Source organism: Condylura cristata, unplaced genomic scaffold (assembly GCF_000260355.1).
Source record: "Condylura cristata isolate star-nosed mole 26May11 unplaced genomic scaffold, ConCri1.0 scaffold00030, whole genome shotgun sequence".
NCBI lineage: Eukaryota > Metazoa > Chordata > Mammalia > Eulipotyphla > Talpidae > Condylura > Condylura cristata.
Window position 1 is genome coordinate 8,381,884 of NW_004567131.1, and position 20,081 is coordinate 8,401,964.

At 42.4% G+C, this 20,081-nt stretch overlaps 1 protein-coding gene across 6 annotated transcripts in view; it reads right to left on the minus strand.

Annotated features, from left to right (window-relative positions):
- DIP2C (DIP2 disco-interacting protein 2 homolog C (Drosophila)) overlaps positions 1 to 20,081 on the minus strand; it is a 133,926-nt gene that overhangs the window by 50,880 nt on the left and 62,965 nt on the right. For all 6 annotated transcript variants that reach the window (XM_004691203.2, XM_012731324.1, XM_012731325.1 and 3 more), the window contains 7 exons: positions 15,812 to 15,951; positions 13,764 to 13,900; positions 12,308 to 12,516; positions 11,222 to 11,336; positions 10,580 to 10,781; positions 7,961 to 8,070; positions 6,662 to 6,742 (listed from right to left, as the gene is read on the minus strand). In XM_004691203.2, the coding sequence (XP_004691260.1) occupies positions 6,662 to 6,742; positions 7,961 to 8,070; positions 10,580 to 10,781; positions 11,222 to 11,336; positions 12,308 to 12,516; positions 13,764 to 13,900; positions 15,812 to 15,951 (994 nt within the window). The remainder of the gene's footprint in view (positions 1 to 6,661; positions 6,743 to 7,960; positions 8,071 to 10,579; positions 10,782 to 11,221; positions 11,337 to 12,307; positions 12,517 to 13,763; positions 13,901 to 15,811; positions 15,952 to 20,081) is intronic.

The window sequence follows — 20,081 nt, forward strand, 5'->3', positions numbered from 1 at the left end:
ATTTCCTCCAAGAAGTCCATGGTAGGCCTTTTCCAATATGTGTCACCTTGTTCACTTGAGGCCCTATGTGCCACAAAGAAACTATCATCATTATTAAAGAGTACAGTTTACCTAGACTTAGGATATCAGCAGAAGCAACCTTTGTAACAAAGAAACTTGTCTGGAGGCAAAGCAAACACCTAGGGGCAGAGCTTTATCATAGGAAGTCCTTCCCTGCTTATCATTTGAAACCCTCTCCCCTCTGTGCTCTCCAGGGTACCTAGGTCCCTATGCCATTCCTTAGCATAGGCTATAAGCCCCAGTTTGTCCCATCTACTTAGGATTTACAGCCAAGTAATTTCTTCAGAGGTATGTCATTAACGTTTTTTCTTATTCTCTTGCTAATCTTTCTGATTGTCCAGCCTCAGAAGAGCTCAGAGAGGTAAACAAATGTTCTCTTGCATCTTTGTAATTTGGCAAGTCAGCCAGCAGCCTTATCAGAAGGCTGGATTTGCTTCTTTCCCTGAATAGCTGCAAAAGATGAGATCAGGACTTTGGGCAAGGCTGGCTAGTAAGGTAATGATTTTTATTACATCAGACTCCTGATCCCTCCTTGTGCAGAACTCTAATGGAAACCAAATGGAGAACTTACTTCCCTCTCTTAAACTTGATTAGTAAGAGCAACTATTAAAGACAGTTTCTTAGTCTTGTGCAACTCTTGAAGTTTAAGGACTTCATCCATAATTACGATGGATCTTTTGGGTCTTGTCCCATCTAGAGCCTTGACTGTCACTCCTAAAGATGACAATGGGTTCCTCTGTTTCTTCCTTTAGGTTCCTTCTTGAGATTTGGTTTTTAATCACTGTTGATTGGTTTTAGTTGAATAATCAATGAAGGACTTTCCTTCCTAATTCTTTCTTTTTGAGACATGAGATCTGGTAATGTTTCATCGTGCTATGTATAAGTTTATTAAATATTTCCAACGTGAGGTTCAGGTAACAGGTTCTTCTGCTGCCAAAGTGCTGTTTTGTTCTCAGGTAGGAGATGTGGGTTCAGATTTGCCATGTTTTCCAATCTTGAGGTCTGGATCAAAGTATTGCCACCCACATACTGTGTAGTGCCCTAAAGTAAAAATGTCCTTCTAAGGAAATACAGGAAACCACAGAAAGATACAAGTTTGGTGGGCATGTATCAAGCATTTAAAAGCAGTTAGAGCTCTTGCCACCTAAATGGAGTCTCCTATGAAGGCATAAATTGGTTACAAAATAGGTTAGATTAGCACCTGCCACCCAGAAGAAAGATCTGTGCAACACAATCCCCTGACTCCTGCAGCACATCCCTCCCAGGGTTTAGTTTTTTGACTCCAAGAGATTCAAGGCTTTAGCTGAAAGCTGTTTATTTGTAGTGAGACTTTCCTTTTGTCATGTCTTATGCTGTGAGTAAATTTCTCTGTATTTTTGCTTAAGTTATAAATAATGCCTATTGATTGGTCGAGTAGCTCTGAATTGGAAAGCTTCTAAATTGCTTTAATTCGATTGTATATTGCTACCAATAAACATTGTAGAGAGCTCTCAATTCAAATGTGTCTTGTTGCCAAATGACTGATCCAAGGAAGAAAAGATTGAAGAGGAAGGAAATACAGTGTCTTGGTTAGCCTTAGGAAATGTCTTAATTAGACAGAAGCACAAAATCAAACTTAAAGCACTGCTTTAGCAAAATCTCATCTTACTGGGTCAATATTACTAAAGATGTCTTTAAGATTATAGTGGTCACTAGGGGGGCGCTTACAAGTTTCCCAAACTTGTCTTTTATTTTGGTGTGCTAATTTTATGAAACATACATATTTAAAAAGAAAAGTTGATTGATATCCTGAAAAAATAAAAACAGCTGAAAAGAAGAGATTGCATTCTAACTTTTACTGCTCCTCTTCCTTCAGCCCAACACTGACTTTAGTGTCATTTTTTCTAAGGAAAAAAAATCATAGAAATAGATGTTTTCTGTTACTCTTTCGCTGTTTTGCTCTAGGGTTGGCCTCAAAACATTGCTGAACAAAGATAGGGCTTACCCATCGCCAGCCTTTAAGGAATTATTTGTCTTTCTTTAGTTATCTATGGAATGACTCTGAGGTTTTCTAACACTGTCAGAAATATTTCTGTTCATTCTGACCAAAAATTGACAAGGTATTTGAAAGAATTCTTATAATAACTCTGTGGTTAATGATTTGGTCAAATTGGAAAATGATATTCAGAGACTGACAGGAAAGTATTCTGGCTTTCTCCCTGAAGCTAAGACCAGGCCTTCTTGCAAAACCTAATGAGTCTAGAAAGCTGTACAAAACTTAATGAGTCTAGAAAGCTATACCACCACCCCCAGAGTCTTTTCTTAACTAGTTGAAATAAGAAACAGGAGGAAAAAAATGTTTGAATGTTGATTTGAGTCTCACAGTATGTGTGAAAGTAGGTATATGTGTGTTCTCCTATATGTAACTGCTTTACCTTGGATGGTATCACAAAAAAAATTTATTTCCTCATGAAAATTAATATATATCATTTCTAAACTCAGAAAAATATCAGAAACTAACACAAATGTTTTTCAATATCATGTGATTTGGGTTTAATATGAAACATCCATTGTCTTTAGAATTACAATATTGGATGCAATTCTTTTATTCTACCTGGGTTTATTAATCAGACTTTGTTCATGTTATCTAACAGGAAAAATAAGTGACTTGGTCTCACGAAGTTTTTGTGACTAGTATCAAAAAGGCCTAAGATGAAATAATGTGCTAGGTCCATGTCATTGAATGTGCCTTTATCCTAGGAATCTCAATCTGAAGTTTTCTGATTAGGTAAGCCTACTTGAAAATTAAATGGTTTAAATAAAGTAGACAGGAACTTCTAGCTTTATTAGTCTTAAGATATTTCAGTAACCTGAGACTTTAAAGCTAAGTTAAATAGTGAAAATTCTTTGACTATCTAGGTCATGCCAATAAAGTATTAATTATTGAGTTCAGAACCAATTTCAGCGTCTTAGAGCAGGCCAATGAGTTGTGGGACTAACACATGCCATGTGTCACCTAGAAAGCTGCACTAAAAAGAAGCACACGTTCTGGAAAATTAATATTTGTAAGTCTTCCAATCCAAGGTCAGACATTGAGCTAACCATTTTTACAACTGCTTACAACTGGAAATTAAGGTTTTAAGGGTTGAATTTATAAGTTTAAAGTGAACAGAAATAAGGGAAACTGCTGTCTGTGTAAAGAAAGTAAGATATATTTATGTTCTGAAAAATAAAGAAGGATTAAGGAAGGGGATTTATTTGTTGAGGAAAAAAAAGAAGTCCATCTTAGGATAAAGTTTAAATTTTGAATGCGATGAAGAAAGTATGTAAGACAAAATGTGAAAATAATATAGAGAAGCTTTGTGAGAAAGGAATCTTCTTTGGGAAAGAAACTATATCGAGTTGGATAAGAACAAAAGAATTGTTGTGAGGACTTAAAATTAAGGTTTAATATAAGAAGTGCATTTAAATAAGACAAATTTTAACTTCTTTCATCTGTGAAAAGGACAAAAGTTTCCTAAACTGTGGTTAGTTTTTAATAAGAGATTGTTACAGTTAATGTAATCTGAAGATCTAATGCTTCAAATGAGTTATCTTTACATTAGGTCCTCCCTCTGATTAACTAAGAGAAACCTAGACTTGTCTATATTAAGAACTGAACGGGCTTCAGAATCATGTAAAATTTCTGTATTTGCCTTTGAAATCTTTCAGAGTCACTTTGGTTAGATAGGTAACTTAAATATTGTTTCTTAATACCCCATGTTAAGTGTTTTAAACATTTGATACTTTTTGACAAAATTCCTCCCCTCCCAAAGAAACCAGAATTCGAATATAAAAGTCTTTTAATCTTATAAAAATTCTCTCCCTTTTTGAGAGATGTTAAAGCAAATCAGACTATTTGGTATGTTGAAATTTCATCAAATAAGGTATAATATTAACCGTCATAGATATATTTATGCGGACTTAATAGGGGCATTCCAATGTTACATGAAATTCCTAAAAATCTGGTATGTTCTCGTATCATATTATTTGTCATTCTGGTTATTATTCTGAACTATAGTATGCTACAAAATTGTGCAAATTTTCTTATAAATTGCTTTATAATCAAAATTCTTTTGTGATTTATAGAAGCTATATTCACTCTGAACTTTTGTCTTCATAATGATGTATAGGAAAGGACTTTGATATAAACTCTGGAATATAGGTTTATCATGAAACTGAACTGGGTAAGAAATTTCAGAGCGTATGGGCAAAAACTGGCTCAAAAGTAGCAACAAAGATCAAAAAATTAACTAAAGGGGATTGAATGCACTAATGAGAATGAGAACTACTTTAAATGGCTTTTTGTTTGAAACACACTGGTTCTTTTTGTCTTGCTTTTTTCCAAATTGAAGAAAAGCTTTCCCCCCTTTGTTTAAAAGCTGACTTTGACCTGAAGTAATTTTGCAAAGTACACCTTTTGTGAGCAGAACTGAAACAGATGCTTTTTTCTCTTCCTGGTATCAATCAGAATGCAAAAAAATTAAGTATTCATAGTTTCAAATGACTGTTTGCATAAACTTTATGCTAATCTTTGGTTTTATTAATGCATCTTTGGTTGAAATGTAGTATTTGAAATCTGACCAGTTTTTTAAAAAAATGATTGAACTTATTGAGACAACGAAAATCAGCCTGCTACCCTACATACAGGGTTCCAGACAGTCTACCAGTACGGTAATGAAAAGTCACTTCTGGCAGGCACAGATATTTTGGGGATCTCAAGAAGAAAGGGATTAATCCAAAGATGTGGGTACTCCATGTGTTGAGGCCTTGGCATATTTTCTGGGTCTGGATAGGCTCTTAAAAGCTCATTTTGAGATTCCTTATGAAAAAGTCCAGCAAAGAGATTCTATGACTAAATTATTACTCCTACAGTACTTGCGTAAATAACAGGTCAAATTTATTGAAGCTAGACTTAATCTGCAAACAAATAACTTTATTGTGATTATTTGGTAAAACTGGGGTGAAGGTCAAGAGAAAACTATGTTACATTAGTATAATTTTTGTGGACATCAGATTCTAGTCCTTTGTCATTTTGGAGGTTTTGACCTTTTATTTGTAAACTGGACTATATCCTGAAATTTTCTTTGATCTGGCTATGACTTGCCAAGCTAGTATTTCCAGTTCTTTCTCCCATTCTTTTTGACTTGGAATTATGAGAACTAGTAATGTCCTTTTTCTGAAGCTTTGCAAGATAGAGATGGAGAACTTTACAAATGTGCCAAAGAAATCACAACAATGATTGCATGGATAATTCTTAAGACTGCTACTCTACTCAGAAGGTTGATCTGTATACCTGATGATATCAAAGACAACTTCCTGCTCTCATGTCATCTGAGGATGTTTTGGGACGGACACCTAGAAATCATCTCTACTGGCTGTCCTTAGAACTCCCAACTAAATTTTTGATATACTTAAAAAATTAACATTCCTCTTTTGCTTTCATAAAAATGCCACGTTATTAGGTACACACGTAGAATTATCTCGGGAGATCACTTACAGTCACACCTACAGAGATTAGACACATTTGTTTAACTGTACTCAATTATTCTAAAGACAAAGAGATGTTCCATTGGGAGAACTGTAGGATTGGTGTCCCCCAAAATATTCAGATGAGCTTTTCCCAAGACTGAGCGCAGAACTTTTCCAATATGTGCTATTTCAGTTTGTAGACCTAAGATTAATCAAGGTCTATGGGTTCTTTGGAGAAACTGTTACCATTATTTAAAAAAATGCAGGTTACATCTATTTAGGGACATCTTCAGAAACGACCTTTTTATTGGAGAACCCTATCTTATGACAAGCAAACATACGAGGCAGGGCTCTGTCATGTCATCATCACCTTCTTGTCATGTGAAATGCCCTGCACTCTCCTTGATGCTCCAAGTCCTCTAGCACAGGACATAAACCCCTGGTTTCTCCTATTCACTTTATAATTTGCAACTACATGTGTTCTTCATGCATATGGAATTAAACTCAGTCCTTTCTACTACTACCCTACCTGATATTTATCTGCTTGCTTGTCCAGCCACACAAAAGGCCTCAGGGTAGAAGAATATTCCCCTGACCTTTGACACATTTAGTTTTTATTGCTAATACTATTTGCTTGTATATTTAAAGCCTCATTCTTAACAATTATTATGGAATAATAGTTGATGAGTTTGTTTTTCTAGTATAGAAAGTAAACATGAAGCTTCTACTAAAAAAAAAGGAATAATTTTTCATCTGAAGAATGAAAGTCTAAGATAACTTTTTGCTTAAAGAAAAGTTTAGGGATAAAAATAAATAATTATCTCAGATCTCCAATTGTTCTCTGTTGTAGATATCATTCATCATTCATTCTTTTGGCCAACACTGCAACAAGGTACTACTAAAATATATATGTGTCTAAAGGTATTTATATGCACATACACAAACTCATATTTATAATCAATTAAGCAAAAATGTCTCAGTCAAAAGAACAACATATAAATAAAGGAATTCATTAAGACTCAAGTGAAAGGGTGTCAGGAACATGGTAAAGAAGTGGGAAAGCCTGGCCCTCACAGGTGAGCACCCACATTGGTGAACTTGTATGCCTCACCCTACAGTTGAGCAGCGTGTACAGAACATGGTCGGGGGTGGTCTGGGCTCTCCACTGGAGGACTTCCGACAGGAACAGGAACTGGAACAAAAGCACAGTCATTAGCATCAGAGCAACCCAGTTTGCTCTTCTCAGTACAGGGATGGGGAGTCTGAGTGATTTTAGGATGCTTCTCCACTGAGGAATGAGGACACCCTCACAAATACAGTAAGCAAGTGCTTGCAGTGTTTTTTGTAAAGGGATTTGAGATTTGTTCCATTGGATTTAGATTCACAGGACAAAAGATTGGAGTTCTATTCTTGGTAAGAGATGTTTTCTGAAATTTGCCCAAGGATGGGGGAAACCATTCCCTTAAAGACTGCATGGCTGACACAGATAATGGCTTCTTGTGGGGCTTCCAGAAGATGCGCTTATGATTTCTGTGGCAAAATCAGATCTATCCTGATTTTAAAAATGGGCTTTCTTAAATTGTGTTTAGAATGGTGATCCTCTGATGCCATTTATTATACTGAAAATCAAATATTATATGTACCTATTGACTCAACCTGTAGTAAAAACATCAGCTCTGTTTCAATCCAGGACACAGGGCTAATGTGAGGATATAGGAAACACCCATGTACAAACCTGTAATGCCTCTGACTCACAGGAAAGTACCATGAGGATGATGAAGTGATTTCAAGAGACATACTACTGTTACCAATTTGGCAATCTTCCAACTGGCTGGCTTTGACACCTTTCCTAGTGGCTTACACAGAGTAAAGCCACCTTTCTGAGAACTATAGGAGGCTCAAAGCTGATGTTAGTTATACAGGGGTCACGTGGTACTGCTGTGGTGGAGGCCAAGGAATTCTCTCCCACTCCCAAAGTTGCCTTCAGGTGCTCGAGCTCCCAAAGCTGGGATTTGAACTGATGTTTTCTTAAATTCCAACAAGCAGAGCACTGAGGCTCAACAACAAGGTTGTTGTGAGGCAGTCTGGCTTTAGGTAAGAGCTGGTAGAGCATGAGGACCTAGAGCTTCAGAAGCACAGGAGAGGGACACCTAGATACCTGGGCCAGCCTGATGTGCTGGACCACTGGCCCATTTCTGTGCCACCGTGAAGTGTCTAAACAAGGGGCCCCTAATAAATACAGTCTCCTTATAAAGTAACTGGTACTTGCAGGAGCAAGATGGCAGGTAAGAAGAAGACATCCTCAAAGGCCAAAGGTCAAGATGGAGCTGGACTGGCACAGATGGAGGCAGGATTTTGTCACCTTTGTAACAGAGTTTCTCAGTGGCAGTGGGAGTACTCTGGCTCTCACCTTGCGGGCCTGGTCATTGTCTTCTATCTGACCCAGGTCCCTGCCGCTGGCCTGTGCAATCCTCTTCCCAGACACCAGGTTCCCCACCATCACAGAGGCGGGACCGATTTCTAAAAGAAAGCAGCATCCACATGAGAAGAGATAAGCAAGATGACTGATAGCCCGACTCCCCACGTGATGAGGAGCTCACTCTGTGGAAATCCTGTGAAAAACTCTGACAGATCTTATTAGAATAGGGTTTCAAAGAAGTCAACAGAGAGGAGACAAAGGAAACACCAAGAAGCCCTCAAGAAGGGCACACAGAACGTTCTCATACACCAGATCCCACATCACCCCACCCCATGTTCTCCCAAGCCCACTGCCCTTATTTTCTAGTTCGAGGGGTGCTGAGATTTAGTCATGCTGGTGATTATAAAAATCAATGCAGGAGACAAAGAGAACCCAGACATGAGCTAAGGGGGGCCCCAGCATTGCGTCTGCATCCTAACATACCTCCAAAGTGCGAGGGGCTGCACGTCCCAGTAACACTTCTTGGGATAGGTCTGGGAATCATACTGTCAGAGGGGTAAGATTCAGAAGGCTTATCTCTGATTGCACTGACTGGAAAGTTTTAGGCATCCTGCCAGGTCCACAGAAAGTGGAAGAATAAATCGAAGGTCCCTGGCAAGTTCCTTTTACTCCATTGTTACTCACTTGATCACTGAGACTTTTCTGGAGCTAAAGAATTACACAATAAAAAAGCAGAAATGATTGGCTCCAATTATTTCCCTTTTCTTTTTTAATGAAAGAAAGAAGTTTCTGAAGGAACTGCAGAAACTCTTTCAACATTTCCAACTACAAGAAACCTTAGACACCCTCCAGTTTTCTCAGAAAAGCATCATTCACACTTTCTTCTCACTGAGCCTTACATCTACACCAAGACATTTAATAGAGAAAGACTGCAAGTTCCAGGAGACTACGCCATTGTGGGTGTGAGTGTGTGGGCAAGTGAAGGGGAGGAGTGCAAGAGGGACTAAAGGCATGTTCACCAAAAGATCCACAATATAAAGTAACAAAAATGATGGGGCCAGTTTGTGTTTGATCACTGGTTTAATAAAACACAAAAGTCAAATTCATATATTTTTTTGGGTAATATAGTAGTTTATTTTTAGACCATTTTGTGCCTTTTTTCCATCTCAGCTGTAATCCCCGTGGGCTTCCTATCACCAAATTACCTGTGTATGCCATCACCATAGCATATTAACTTTTTGATGAAGGTCAAGTCACATGTTTGTGTGAGTAAATGTATGACTGCACATGAAGAGCTGTGTGTCAAAGGTGTTAAGGTTCAAGTTGGGGTGTCCTTAAGCTGTATGTCATTACCATGACAACCACCCTAAAATCCACCTGCTGCTGAGTATAATGACATGCAGGGGGTGGGCTGTCCTAGTGGGACAGGGCCGCTCATTCCCACAGGTACATGGTCATCCCGAATGCGGTCTGCCTTAGAACAGTCAACCTATCTCAACTCTTTGAGAGATGGCAGGGTTTTGCAGGCAGGCTTGAATATTGGAGAGAGCCTGAAACACAGACTTCTGGGTTTCTATCATTGGTGTCTTTGGTTTTAGAGATTTGTAGAGTCTTTGGATTAGAGATTTGAGGCAGGTTTCAACATGGTCATAGAATGTGCCATGTACTCAGCTGAATCATGTTTGAATTCCCAGTGTGGTAGTTTGGGTCAACCAAATTTCTTTTCTTAGCTCTTACTGGAAGAGAACAGTCTTTTTACAAATTACAAAATAAAAAGACAATGATGAGCATGGCCTGTGACCAGACTGCCTGTTGGGGGCCGCAGTGAACCCACCACCAGCCTTTCCTTCTGTCTTTGGTGTCTGGGGAGGGGTGTCTTCCTGGTGATTTAGGGCCAGGCAGGATGGTTTGTCTAAGAGGCTGGTTTGTCAAATAGCCTGCACTGCTTTGAAGACTTTGCCACAATCATTTTAAGAATTCAAACTCACCTAGGGAAAGTACCATTTTGTGGGGATATTAGGTTTCGCAGCAGGTCACTTTGGTATCTCTGTCACTGAGCCAAGCCTCTCCTTATACACGCTTGTTTCTGCTGGTCGCTGAGTGAGAAGCTTGGATCCACCCCACATGGCCGTGGGAATTATTTTTCCCTAATGTTCCTGGGAGACAGGAGGCTTCCTGCTGCTTTTCATTTACAAAATCTGTCCTTACTGAGAACCAGGGCACTCTCGCCTGTGTCTAATGAGGTGCATGTGAGCTCCTTATGGCCTCAGGAGTGAAAATGTAGGGGTGAGATGAACCCAAAAATAGGCATTAGATTTCATGTTTCCTGGAGTTCGGGAAACTGAAGTCTTTCAGCCCAGATGTTCCCCACACCTGCTCTGTGTGGATTCAGCCGCTTTGACAACTGCTGCATCCACCCTTCCCTTGGGGAGAGAAACAGCATTTGTGAGAAGCAGGTTCACTTCCTGGGAGTGTGACCATGGCGACCAGCAGAGGAGGGGTCTGAGAACTGTCTCTGTTTCTAAGGCCAACTGGTTATGTGTTTCCACAACCTGGGGCTCACAGCAGACCAGGGACTCCTTGCAAACTCTGCAGTCCCAAGAGACATACCTGGTTGCTTCTGTCGAGGTTTGGGCAGATTCGTGACACAGGTATGGGGGCACATCAGCACATTGCAGGGGTGAAGTGAACCCTCTAGGAAAAGCTGCTTCGTTTCTGATAAATGGATCCCACCGAGTGGGGTTTTGGGGAGGGTGTTTGCTGGAACCAAGGCCAGGCAGTAAACTCCAACTTGATGTATGCTGTCGATTGCCTGAAAAGTCACAAGAGGGAAGTGAGTAATAAAAGTTATTATAAGACATCTAGCTAATACTCAGTGCAAAATATCATCTCAGACGCACAGAAGCATGTGCAGTAGAGGATGGTCTGGTGTGAGGAGCCAAAATATGCAGCTAGTTATATGCTGCACTTGTGGAACAGCATAAACACTCAGAGTAGAAATTTTGAGAAAAGAAATTATCACCTCAAGATCATAAAAACTCATTTGCTACCTCCACAGTGAACAGCGAGAGCCAGGCTTGCAGCCACTGACTCCTGACCTCAGTGTCTTTAGCTAGTTTCCTAGAATCCAGCATGAGTCTCAGGGAGACGCCATTTCTGACCAAATGAAGGGAGACAGGAAGCACAGTGCAGGTCGGCAGGCGGCCAAGCCCTGGCAGGCGGCGGGCAGCTGATGGGAAGGCAGGGGGCTACCTGGAGCACCCTGCTCATCCACTGGAAGCTGTCTTCCTCCGTGGAGTCCGGCCTCTGCTCAGCCACAATCACTATCCTCTCGTCGTGTAGGACGGTCACCGAAAACACAGCTATTCTGTGGGGGCAGAGAGGAAAGGTGGTGAGCATGTGTCGGTGCTGCAGAAGGGTCAGTTCTGCAACAAAGAGCTTTCCAGCCACTATGATCACAGCTCAGCAGACTACACACCCACCAGGACTTCACAAAGGCAGTGCAGTCTCCAACGCCCACACTTGTTAACTCAGGTGCCCCTTGGGGAGCAGCAGAGAAGGCTGCTAGGCTGCCTGCAGGTGGGCAACAGGTTTCATACCTCTTAGCATAACACAAGGGGTTTGTGTGATTAACAGAACTGTTGCAATTTAGAAAACCAGACCATTCACATCTTGAGTTTGCACCTGTGAAGTAATATTCTTCTGATCAGTAGAATTTTTCTGCTTGGGAATTAACAGTGTTTGGCTGGATTTGTGGCCTCACAGCAAACTTACGATGGTGACAAGTGCAGCCTCTCTGTGTCCCATCACGGGGAGCACATAATTAAAAGGTAACTCCCAGCTAGCGATGTTACATTCACGTCTGCTGCTCTCACTCTGGTAGGCGTGCTGAGCTGAAACAGGTGCTGTGTCACTAATTTAATATTTACTATGTGCCAAGCAAGGCAGGAGACACACAGGGAGAGCAAAGCCACAGGACAGTCAGTTTCCCACACGACCAACCAACAGTTGTCACGCAACTGTTGTCTTTGGTACTTGCAAAACAAGCTGGGAATTGTAGGTGCCTTTCTTTGTGTAGTTATTTATTAAGAATAACTTAAGTTTTTCAAATGGGTATTTTTACTTAGAGGGAACGTTCACGAAAATAGATTTATGGGGCTCAAGAAATTTTCACAAAAGTGGACATTCAGAACCAGATGGGACCTCAAAGGTCAGTGAGTGCAGTTGCTCCATTTTATAAAAGAGAAAACGAAGTCCTGTAAATTTGAGGAAATTATGCAAGCTCATAGAAGAGCATAGTCTACAGGAAACTGTCCGGCCCACAGAGAGCACACTCACCTTCCCCTGTACACGAACTTCATGGGCTCCACTGCCAGCGCCGTGGCCACGATGTCGTCGGCATTGTGTCTGCGCCCACTGACCACCATGAGCCCATCCATCTTGCCCACCACAAAGACGAGGCCCCCGGGGCCAACGAAGCCCAGCAGGCCTGTCCTCACGAAGGGGTACTCGCTGACCGGGGCTCCAGAGCTGGTCACAGGGAACACCTGGGGACACAGGAGTAGTGAGAGCCCCGCTGCCTCCCAGCAGCCAGACCTCTCTCTGTCCTGCATCTCTCGCTGTGTCCTGACCACCCTTCTGGGGACCCAGGCTGCTGCATTAGCAGACAACCCATAGTCTGGAAGCACCTGCCCCCAGAACATGGTCCCTATACTCCACAAGCTGGCCTCTCATGGGCATCCTTCCATGAACTTCTGAACTTCTGAAGAGGGCATGCCTAGAGATCATTACAATAGACTAATGAATGCTAACTAAATCTTTTGCTATAAAATCACAGCACAGAAGTGACAGAGAATCAAACTGTATTTTAAATAACATTTTGGTTGTAAAATGATCTATGCTTGCCAAAATACTTTTTCCCTTAATGGAACAACACTAAAAAGAAAAACTGAAAGGAAGCCAATCACATGAGCTCAAACTTTACACCTGTTTCCTCTGGCCTTGCAGATAAGCCACACATAAAGGGAAGTGGCTGAGTTTATACTGGATCTAATTTCAGGGACATTTGAGAAGCTGTCCGCGTAGGCGCCACACCGCACACGTCCCTGTCCAGGTTCCCAATGTGAGGCATTTACCCTCAGACCACCCCTGACTTTTCTGTATGACGTCATCGCAAAGTGTGTTCCTCTGAGGATCTGCAGCACTTGTAAAATAACGCAAATTCTGTCACCATTGAACCCTTGAGAGTCAACAGTTAAGTTTCCTCCTTAACTTCTTACTCAGAAGGCCACATCTGCAGCCCCTATTTGTGTCTGCATGCCAGGCCACACCACACCTTGTGGCTACACACACAAGATACACCTCACAACACGACTCGCACAGCACACATGTGTATGTAGTCACACACCACACACAGGTGCAGACCACACCGCTGCCATATACACAAACACATATACACCACACGTGCCTGTCTGTGCCGTGGAGACAGCTCATATTTGTTCATGGTCTACCAAGTCTGCCTGAGGCAAAGGTGAGAACAGCAATCTATAAAAATGGTCCTTTTTAAAAGAAAATGTCCTGTCCTTTTTGACACTGCTTATGAAGAACAATGCTCTAAGAAAGAATAACCTGTATCTATTGAAAATTATGAAGTGACATTAGAATTGTATCCATTTAACTTACTTTGAGTAGGTTCTGTTGAGAAATCCCCCTCTCACTTTCAGGTCTATTTCCCAGAACCTGTCATGGCTGCTTGAGAAGGAAAAACGGACGGCGTGCACCTCCAGGGACCTACCTCGAAGGTGTTCTTGGTCATGCCTGAGAGGCCATAGTAAGACATGCCCGTGGCAATCGCGCACACACAGAGCTCCCCAATTTCGTCTGTTCTACACACTTGGGGAATCCCATCCGGCTTCACTGAACACATGATAGCTGAAAGCAAAACAGGAAGCCAGGTAATATTAGAGAGAGAGGCAATGAGCCAGTGGGAAATGAAGACAAAAGAGAACACAAATGGATGGAAACTTTGGAACAAAACCACAGGCATAAGTGAGCCACGTACTCACTTCCCTAAGGCAAGACGTCAGGATTTTTCATGTTGCAGTAAAATGTCAAATTCCCTAGCTGTGACTGCAATAATTCCAGTTGCTTTAATGTTGATGTGGAAACTGCACTTAAAGCAAGTAACTCTCTTGGCATGTAGGCGCAAGGATGATGCTCAAGTGAACTCCCCAGCAACACACAGCCTCCAGGATGCGATCCCAACCTTGCGCCCTGCAGGTACCAGCTTACTGTCCAGGCTTTCAAGTTTTTCTAAACTAAAGCAGCAGTCCAGCCTCCAATGTCCCATGGATTTAACCTTCAAGCTCCAATTCTCTGTCAAGGTGGGTCTGTCAGAGGATACCGCTGTGTTGCATGATAAAGTCTCAGCATGCAGATCATGAAGAGGGATTTCACTTCTGCCACAGGAGCACTCTGAGGCTGTCTTACCCACACCCTGCGTGAAGCTGCTGACCACGAGCCTGGGGGCAGCTGGATTGTTAGCGCGCGCGTGTGCCTGGTGATGGCAAGCTGATCAGGAAGGGCTGAGAGTCCCCACCATGCTGGGCTACTGGGAAGATGATGGGAAGACTGGGTTTAAGATATGCTGCCAATAGAACCCAGCAAGGTACTCAACTCACTCATGTGAGAAAAGTAGAAACCAAAACTACACAGAGCTTCTTTCCACAATCGATGTGTGAGGGAGTAAAGGTTCCCCACTAGTGGCAAGAATCAACTCTGGAAGGTCTGAGTGTTATCAAAATGATGTGGGCACGTACTCTTGAAACAGAAGTCCTATTTCTGGAATTCTTAGACCTTTCTTCATTAGATCATCCTCATACCTATGCAAACTGAAGCACAGATAAACTGTTTACTGCATCATGCCATGGCAGCAAAATCACCCAGGAGAGTCAGCTTGCACAAGGCATTATGTATTCAAACCCTGTATGATGCATGGTCTGAAGAGAAGGCCTCTGGGAAAGTAGACCAGCTTAGATCCCTCAAGAGAGGGTTCAAGAGGATCTGAGAGGCCAGTTGGTTTCCAGGAACAGATGCCCTGGTACTGCAGGCACGTGTTGATGGTAGGAGCTGTGCCCTGCTCTAGGACTATGCCCCTGCAGCTCTGCAGGGATGCACTGTGTGGATATGACATCCCCTCCATACAGCAAGGAGACATGCCTATGCCTGTGGGCTCATGGAGGACGTTCTGGAGAAGAGATCCTGGCTCCCTGATGGGGGAGATCAGGAGCCTGCATCCTGACACAGGTTGTGTGCTAGGGGCTGCCCTCCCTGAGGAGAGGTTGCACAGGGAGTCAAGCACAAATAGGGGACAGGAGAAGCAGGTAGATGCTGCAGCTGGCACTTCCGTGGGGCCTCTTGGAACATTTCTGACTCGAAAACGGCTCAATGGCTGAAAGCAGTGTTTACCAAAGCCCAAACCTCATACTGGGATTTTGGCATAACTGCCTCAAGACTCAGTGCCTCTGGGAGAGCTGCATGTAGGTGTCCAGGGTCCTGACCTTCAGAAGAGAAGGCTGCTGTAGAGTTCCTGCTGTGTCTCTAGGGAACAGGACCCAGGTCTGGCATGCTGAAGGCCATAGATGCCCTTCCTCAGCTGCTCGAATATTTTGGATTTTTTAGGAGAGGCAGTGGTACCTACACCAGAAACTGGAATTGAAGCATTATTCTGCAAACTCACCCCAGAGAAGCATGTAATGCTAGGACAGAAAGATGGCCATGCTGGTTAGGACAGGATCTGCTCATGGATTAGAAGCTCGGCCACAGGCAGGTTTCCATACTCACCTCCAGGCATCACAAGGCCAACGTCCTGCACGGTGAGCACAGACAGCTTCTCTTCTGAGTCCACCCGGATGACCCCGTAGGTCAGCCCATGCATGGAGAGGACACCCCGGCCCGGTGGCTGGTTACTGTCATCTGTGGGTCTGTAACAATAGTGTGTGTTTGACCGAGAGACATCACACGGGAGCACATGCCCTGACAGCCAGCCAGCTCTGATGAACACAGGACCCGCCACCCCACATTCCCAGCACGTCAAGGAGCACTTGTTCTGTTTAGGGGCTGTGAGTGTCTGCTGATTCTACCTCTGCGTTTCCAGCATGTTTTAAAAACACCTCCTAAGTGTGAAGTCAGCACAGTGTTTCCTTAACATCTTGCCCTTCCCTTTACGTACATAAAGCCACGAGATTGAAAGGTTCGTTCCTTCTCTTCCCACTCCCTTACTCTGCAAGGTCAGATTTTCCAGTTTTAAAAATGGCTTAAAATGGAAAGCAATGTCTCCTAGACCATGATCAAGCACTAAGAGTAGAAATGACAGTGATCGTGTCCAGTCTCAAGTTTAGAGGTGCACTGTGAAGGCTCATGCTCGCTTGTATATGTAAGGATTTGAAATTATTTGGATGAGAGACATGCTGTAAGATGCTTTATGTTCAGGGGGTCAAGTACAATTTCACAACATGCATGGTCTGTCCATTTTGTGGCCTCCACTCCTCTACCCTCGCTCATCCCATGCCAGCACTCCACTTTGCTCACCCTACCCCAGACTTCTGCCCCATTCTTATCTCTACCCAGAATGCTCTTCTGGCAGGTGGCCACATTGCTGTCTCCCTCAATGTTCTCTGGGACATATGATTCTAACCTATGACAAGGCAGCCCCCAGAAGCAGATCCTCTCTCCAGCAGTGCAGACAAGAAGAGCCCTCACAACCATGTTGCACAGAGAACGGGTTCAGAGGAGCTGCACAGCTACTCAGGAGTGCAAGAAGATGCCTTATACTTAGAGACTCGGAAAGAAAATTAACAAGTACATGAGGCGCTGCATTGACAAGCAAGAGGGGAAAAGCCCAAAAGTAAAAGATGAGGGAAGAGGAAGTAAGGTGCACTGGATGGCAAGTGCCTTCAACTTCAGTTTGCCCCCCACTGCCGACGAGCTAAGGCATTTCCAGCTGCTGCTGAACATCAGAGAAGCATTTAGCTATCCACACTGTGTTACACAGAAGAAACAGTCACTATGTCTCAGTTAAAACTTCCAGTTTGCTCCCACTCCTAAGTATCTATCCAAAAGACACAAAAACACTGATTGAAAAAGATACCTGTACCCCCATGTTTATTGCTGCTTTATTTACAATTGGAAAAACATGGAAGCAGCCCAAATGCCCAAAAGTAGATGACTGGATTAGAAAGATGTGGTACATATATACAATGGAATATTACTCAGCAACCAAAAAAGAGAAGCACATGTCTTTTGCAGCAACTTGGATGGAGCTGGAAAAGATCATGCTTAGTGAGATAAGCCAGAAAGAAAAAGAAAAATACCGGATGGTTTCACTCACAGCAGGAGTATAATGGACCAGGCGAGAAAATAAAAATAATGAACCATCATATACCAGAGACATTTTGCGGGGGTGGAGTAGGGAATGGGATCAAAAATGGGGGGAGGAGGGGAAAGTGCACGGGATTATGGTGATGGCACACGGGTGACTTGGTGATGGGAAACCCGCAGGGATTACAATTGAGATGGATAAAAAAAAATGTACAAAATGATGTAAAAATAAACTTTTGAAAAAGAAAACAAAACTTCCAGTTTGCTACTGTGACTTATACAGCCAGGCAAGGGTCACATATGCATTAACGAGAAATGAACAGAGTTGAGTAACAGCAGTTACGACAATTTCCACCCTTCAGGGCTTAATAGAGGAAAATCAAATACATCTACAACGCTCTTCTGCCACTGTTACCACAGAGCTCACTGCAGGGGAAAAGCAAAGCCTCTTTCCTTCCTCTGATATAGGTGACTGATCTCTAAGCGAGCACTTCTCAAGACAGGCACAGAACATACCTGGGCGGCAGGGTGGTTAGTCACAGGTAAACCACACTTTCCTTCTTTAACAACGTTTATCACAGCACCTCTACGTGAGATCACCACAGAACAACACGCACAGGCACATGCACATCTCTGCATAGAAGTGATCGCAGCAGCGCTGGCGACAGCTCACAGCTAGCACCTGTGTCATCCTCTGCACCCTGGGCGTCTTCAGTGCTGCCCCTGTGCTACCATATCTGCGGTCGCACAACATGCCGTGGACACTGCTCCCCTTCACCACACCAGGAATTTGAAGCCCACAGGTTAAACACAGTATTTTTTTTTAATATAACAGTTTATTTTTACATCATTTTGTGCCTTTTCCCATCTCAGCTATAATCCCCATGGACTTCCCACCACCAGTTCACCAATGTGCCATCACTATAGTCCAGTGCACTTCCTCACCCCCATTTTTGATCCCACTCCCCACTCCACCCCCATAAAATGTCTCTGGTATATAGCTGTTCATGATTATTATTCCCCCCCACACCCCAATCCTTTGTGGAGTGGGGAATGGGATCAAAAATTGGGGGATTGGGGGTGTGGAGGGAAGTGCACGGGACTATGGTAATGGCACACGGGTGACTTGGTGATGGGAAACCCGTGGGGATTAGAATTGAGATGAAAAAAAAAATGTACAAAATGATGTAAAAATAAACTGTTAAAAAAATATGGTTGTTATGAGGATTAAGTGAATTGCTGTATCTAAACAGTTAGCCTGATTCACAGTAATGGCTATGCATGTTTATTTTTATTATTCTCCTCTCTCCCACAGAGATTAAAATTCAGCCAATGAAATGTGTTCTTTTATCTTGGAAATTCTTTAAAATTTGTATTGGAGGTAAACATATGATTAAAATATGTGAAATGATGGGCTGTGAGTTAAGTAAAAGTTATCAGAGAAATCAAATAAAATCTAAATTCAGCAAAAAAAACAAAAACAAAAACAAAAAAAAACAAACACAGCACAGGGTGCTCAAACCAGAGCAAAGGAAAATGTGGATCATCAAGTCCTTTTGAGTAGGGGTAGTGTCCTCTACGGGCCTTTCTCTGCTATAGAATATGACCACCGAACAGCCAAACATTTGTTTATTCTTTTTTTTAAAAAAAGATTTATTTATTTGTGCATAGAGAACTGGGGTACAGGCCAGAGGCTCAGGGGTGGCAAGAGGCTTCACCAGAGACAGAGTGAGGAGCAGAACAGGCAGATCCATGAAGTACACTGCTGAGGGGAGCAGCAGGCGGGTCTGGAGAGGTCTGCCACACCATGTGGTCACTTCCTGGACAAGCGGGAATCGAACTCATGTGGAAGTGGCCTTAGCTTCTTAGTGCTGTGCTTTAATCCGCTGTACCACCAGGGAGGGCCCATTTTGTTTATTCTTTTCCTTTAAATACAACCCTAAGGATAGTAGACAAAATGTGAGACTGCAAGGCCCCCTCCTCCACTAGACATTTAAGAAAGTGTCCACTTTGACCTTGGACCAAAATCCACATGCAAAGAGGAACAACTAGCCTTCCTGACTACATGCTAAATGCCTCAAAGAAAATGTACCAGAGCTATTTTCACTTTATAAGCTCACCTTTGTCCTTACATGTGGAAAATTCACCCCAAGTCTTCAACAAGTTCCAGGAAGAAAATAAGCACGTTGCACTAAGTGCAATGAGTTTAAACTCATAGGCTCACTTTCCATAAGAATTTGTGCCATTTCTTCTGTGAACACAGTAGTTCATGTGCAGCACCAGTACCAGGGGTTTCTTTTCTAATCATAGACTAAAGAAAACCACCCTATGAGTAAAGGGATAAAAATGCAAGTGCGATTGCTTTTTCTGCATCAAATTTGCTTGAAAATGACTTAAATATGAACACGCAAGAATTAAGGGCAATGAAAGAAACCGATTCTAAATGAGAACCTGGTATTTATTTCTCTCCTAAAGATATTCCCCATTGAAATCAGGGCCTTGTCACCTAAATTCACCTCCACACAATTAGAGTCAAAGTGCAATAGCTAATTATAAAGATTGTTCTTTGTATAATTACCAGCATTAAGTAGCTCAAATATGCATCATGCGCATAATAATTACACAAAAAGAGAACAATTGCTGGGATAAGGCTAAGGAAGGCAATCTAGGCCAGGGAAAGGAAAGTGAAACATGATGGGACCAGAGGAAAATTAAGAATTTTGATTATACTATT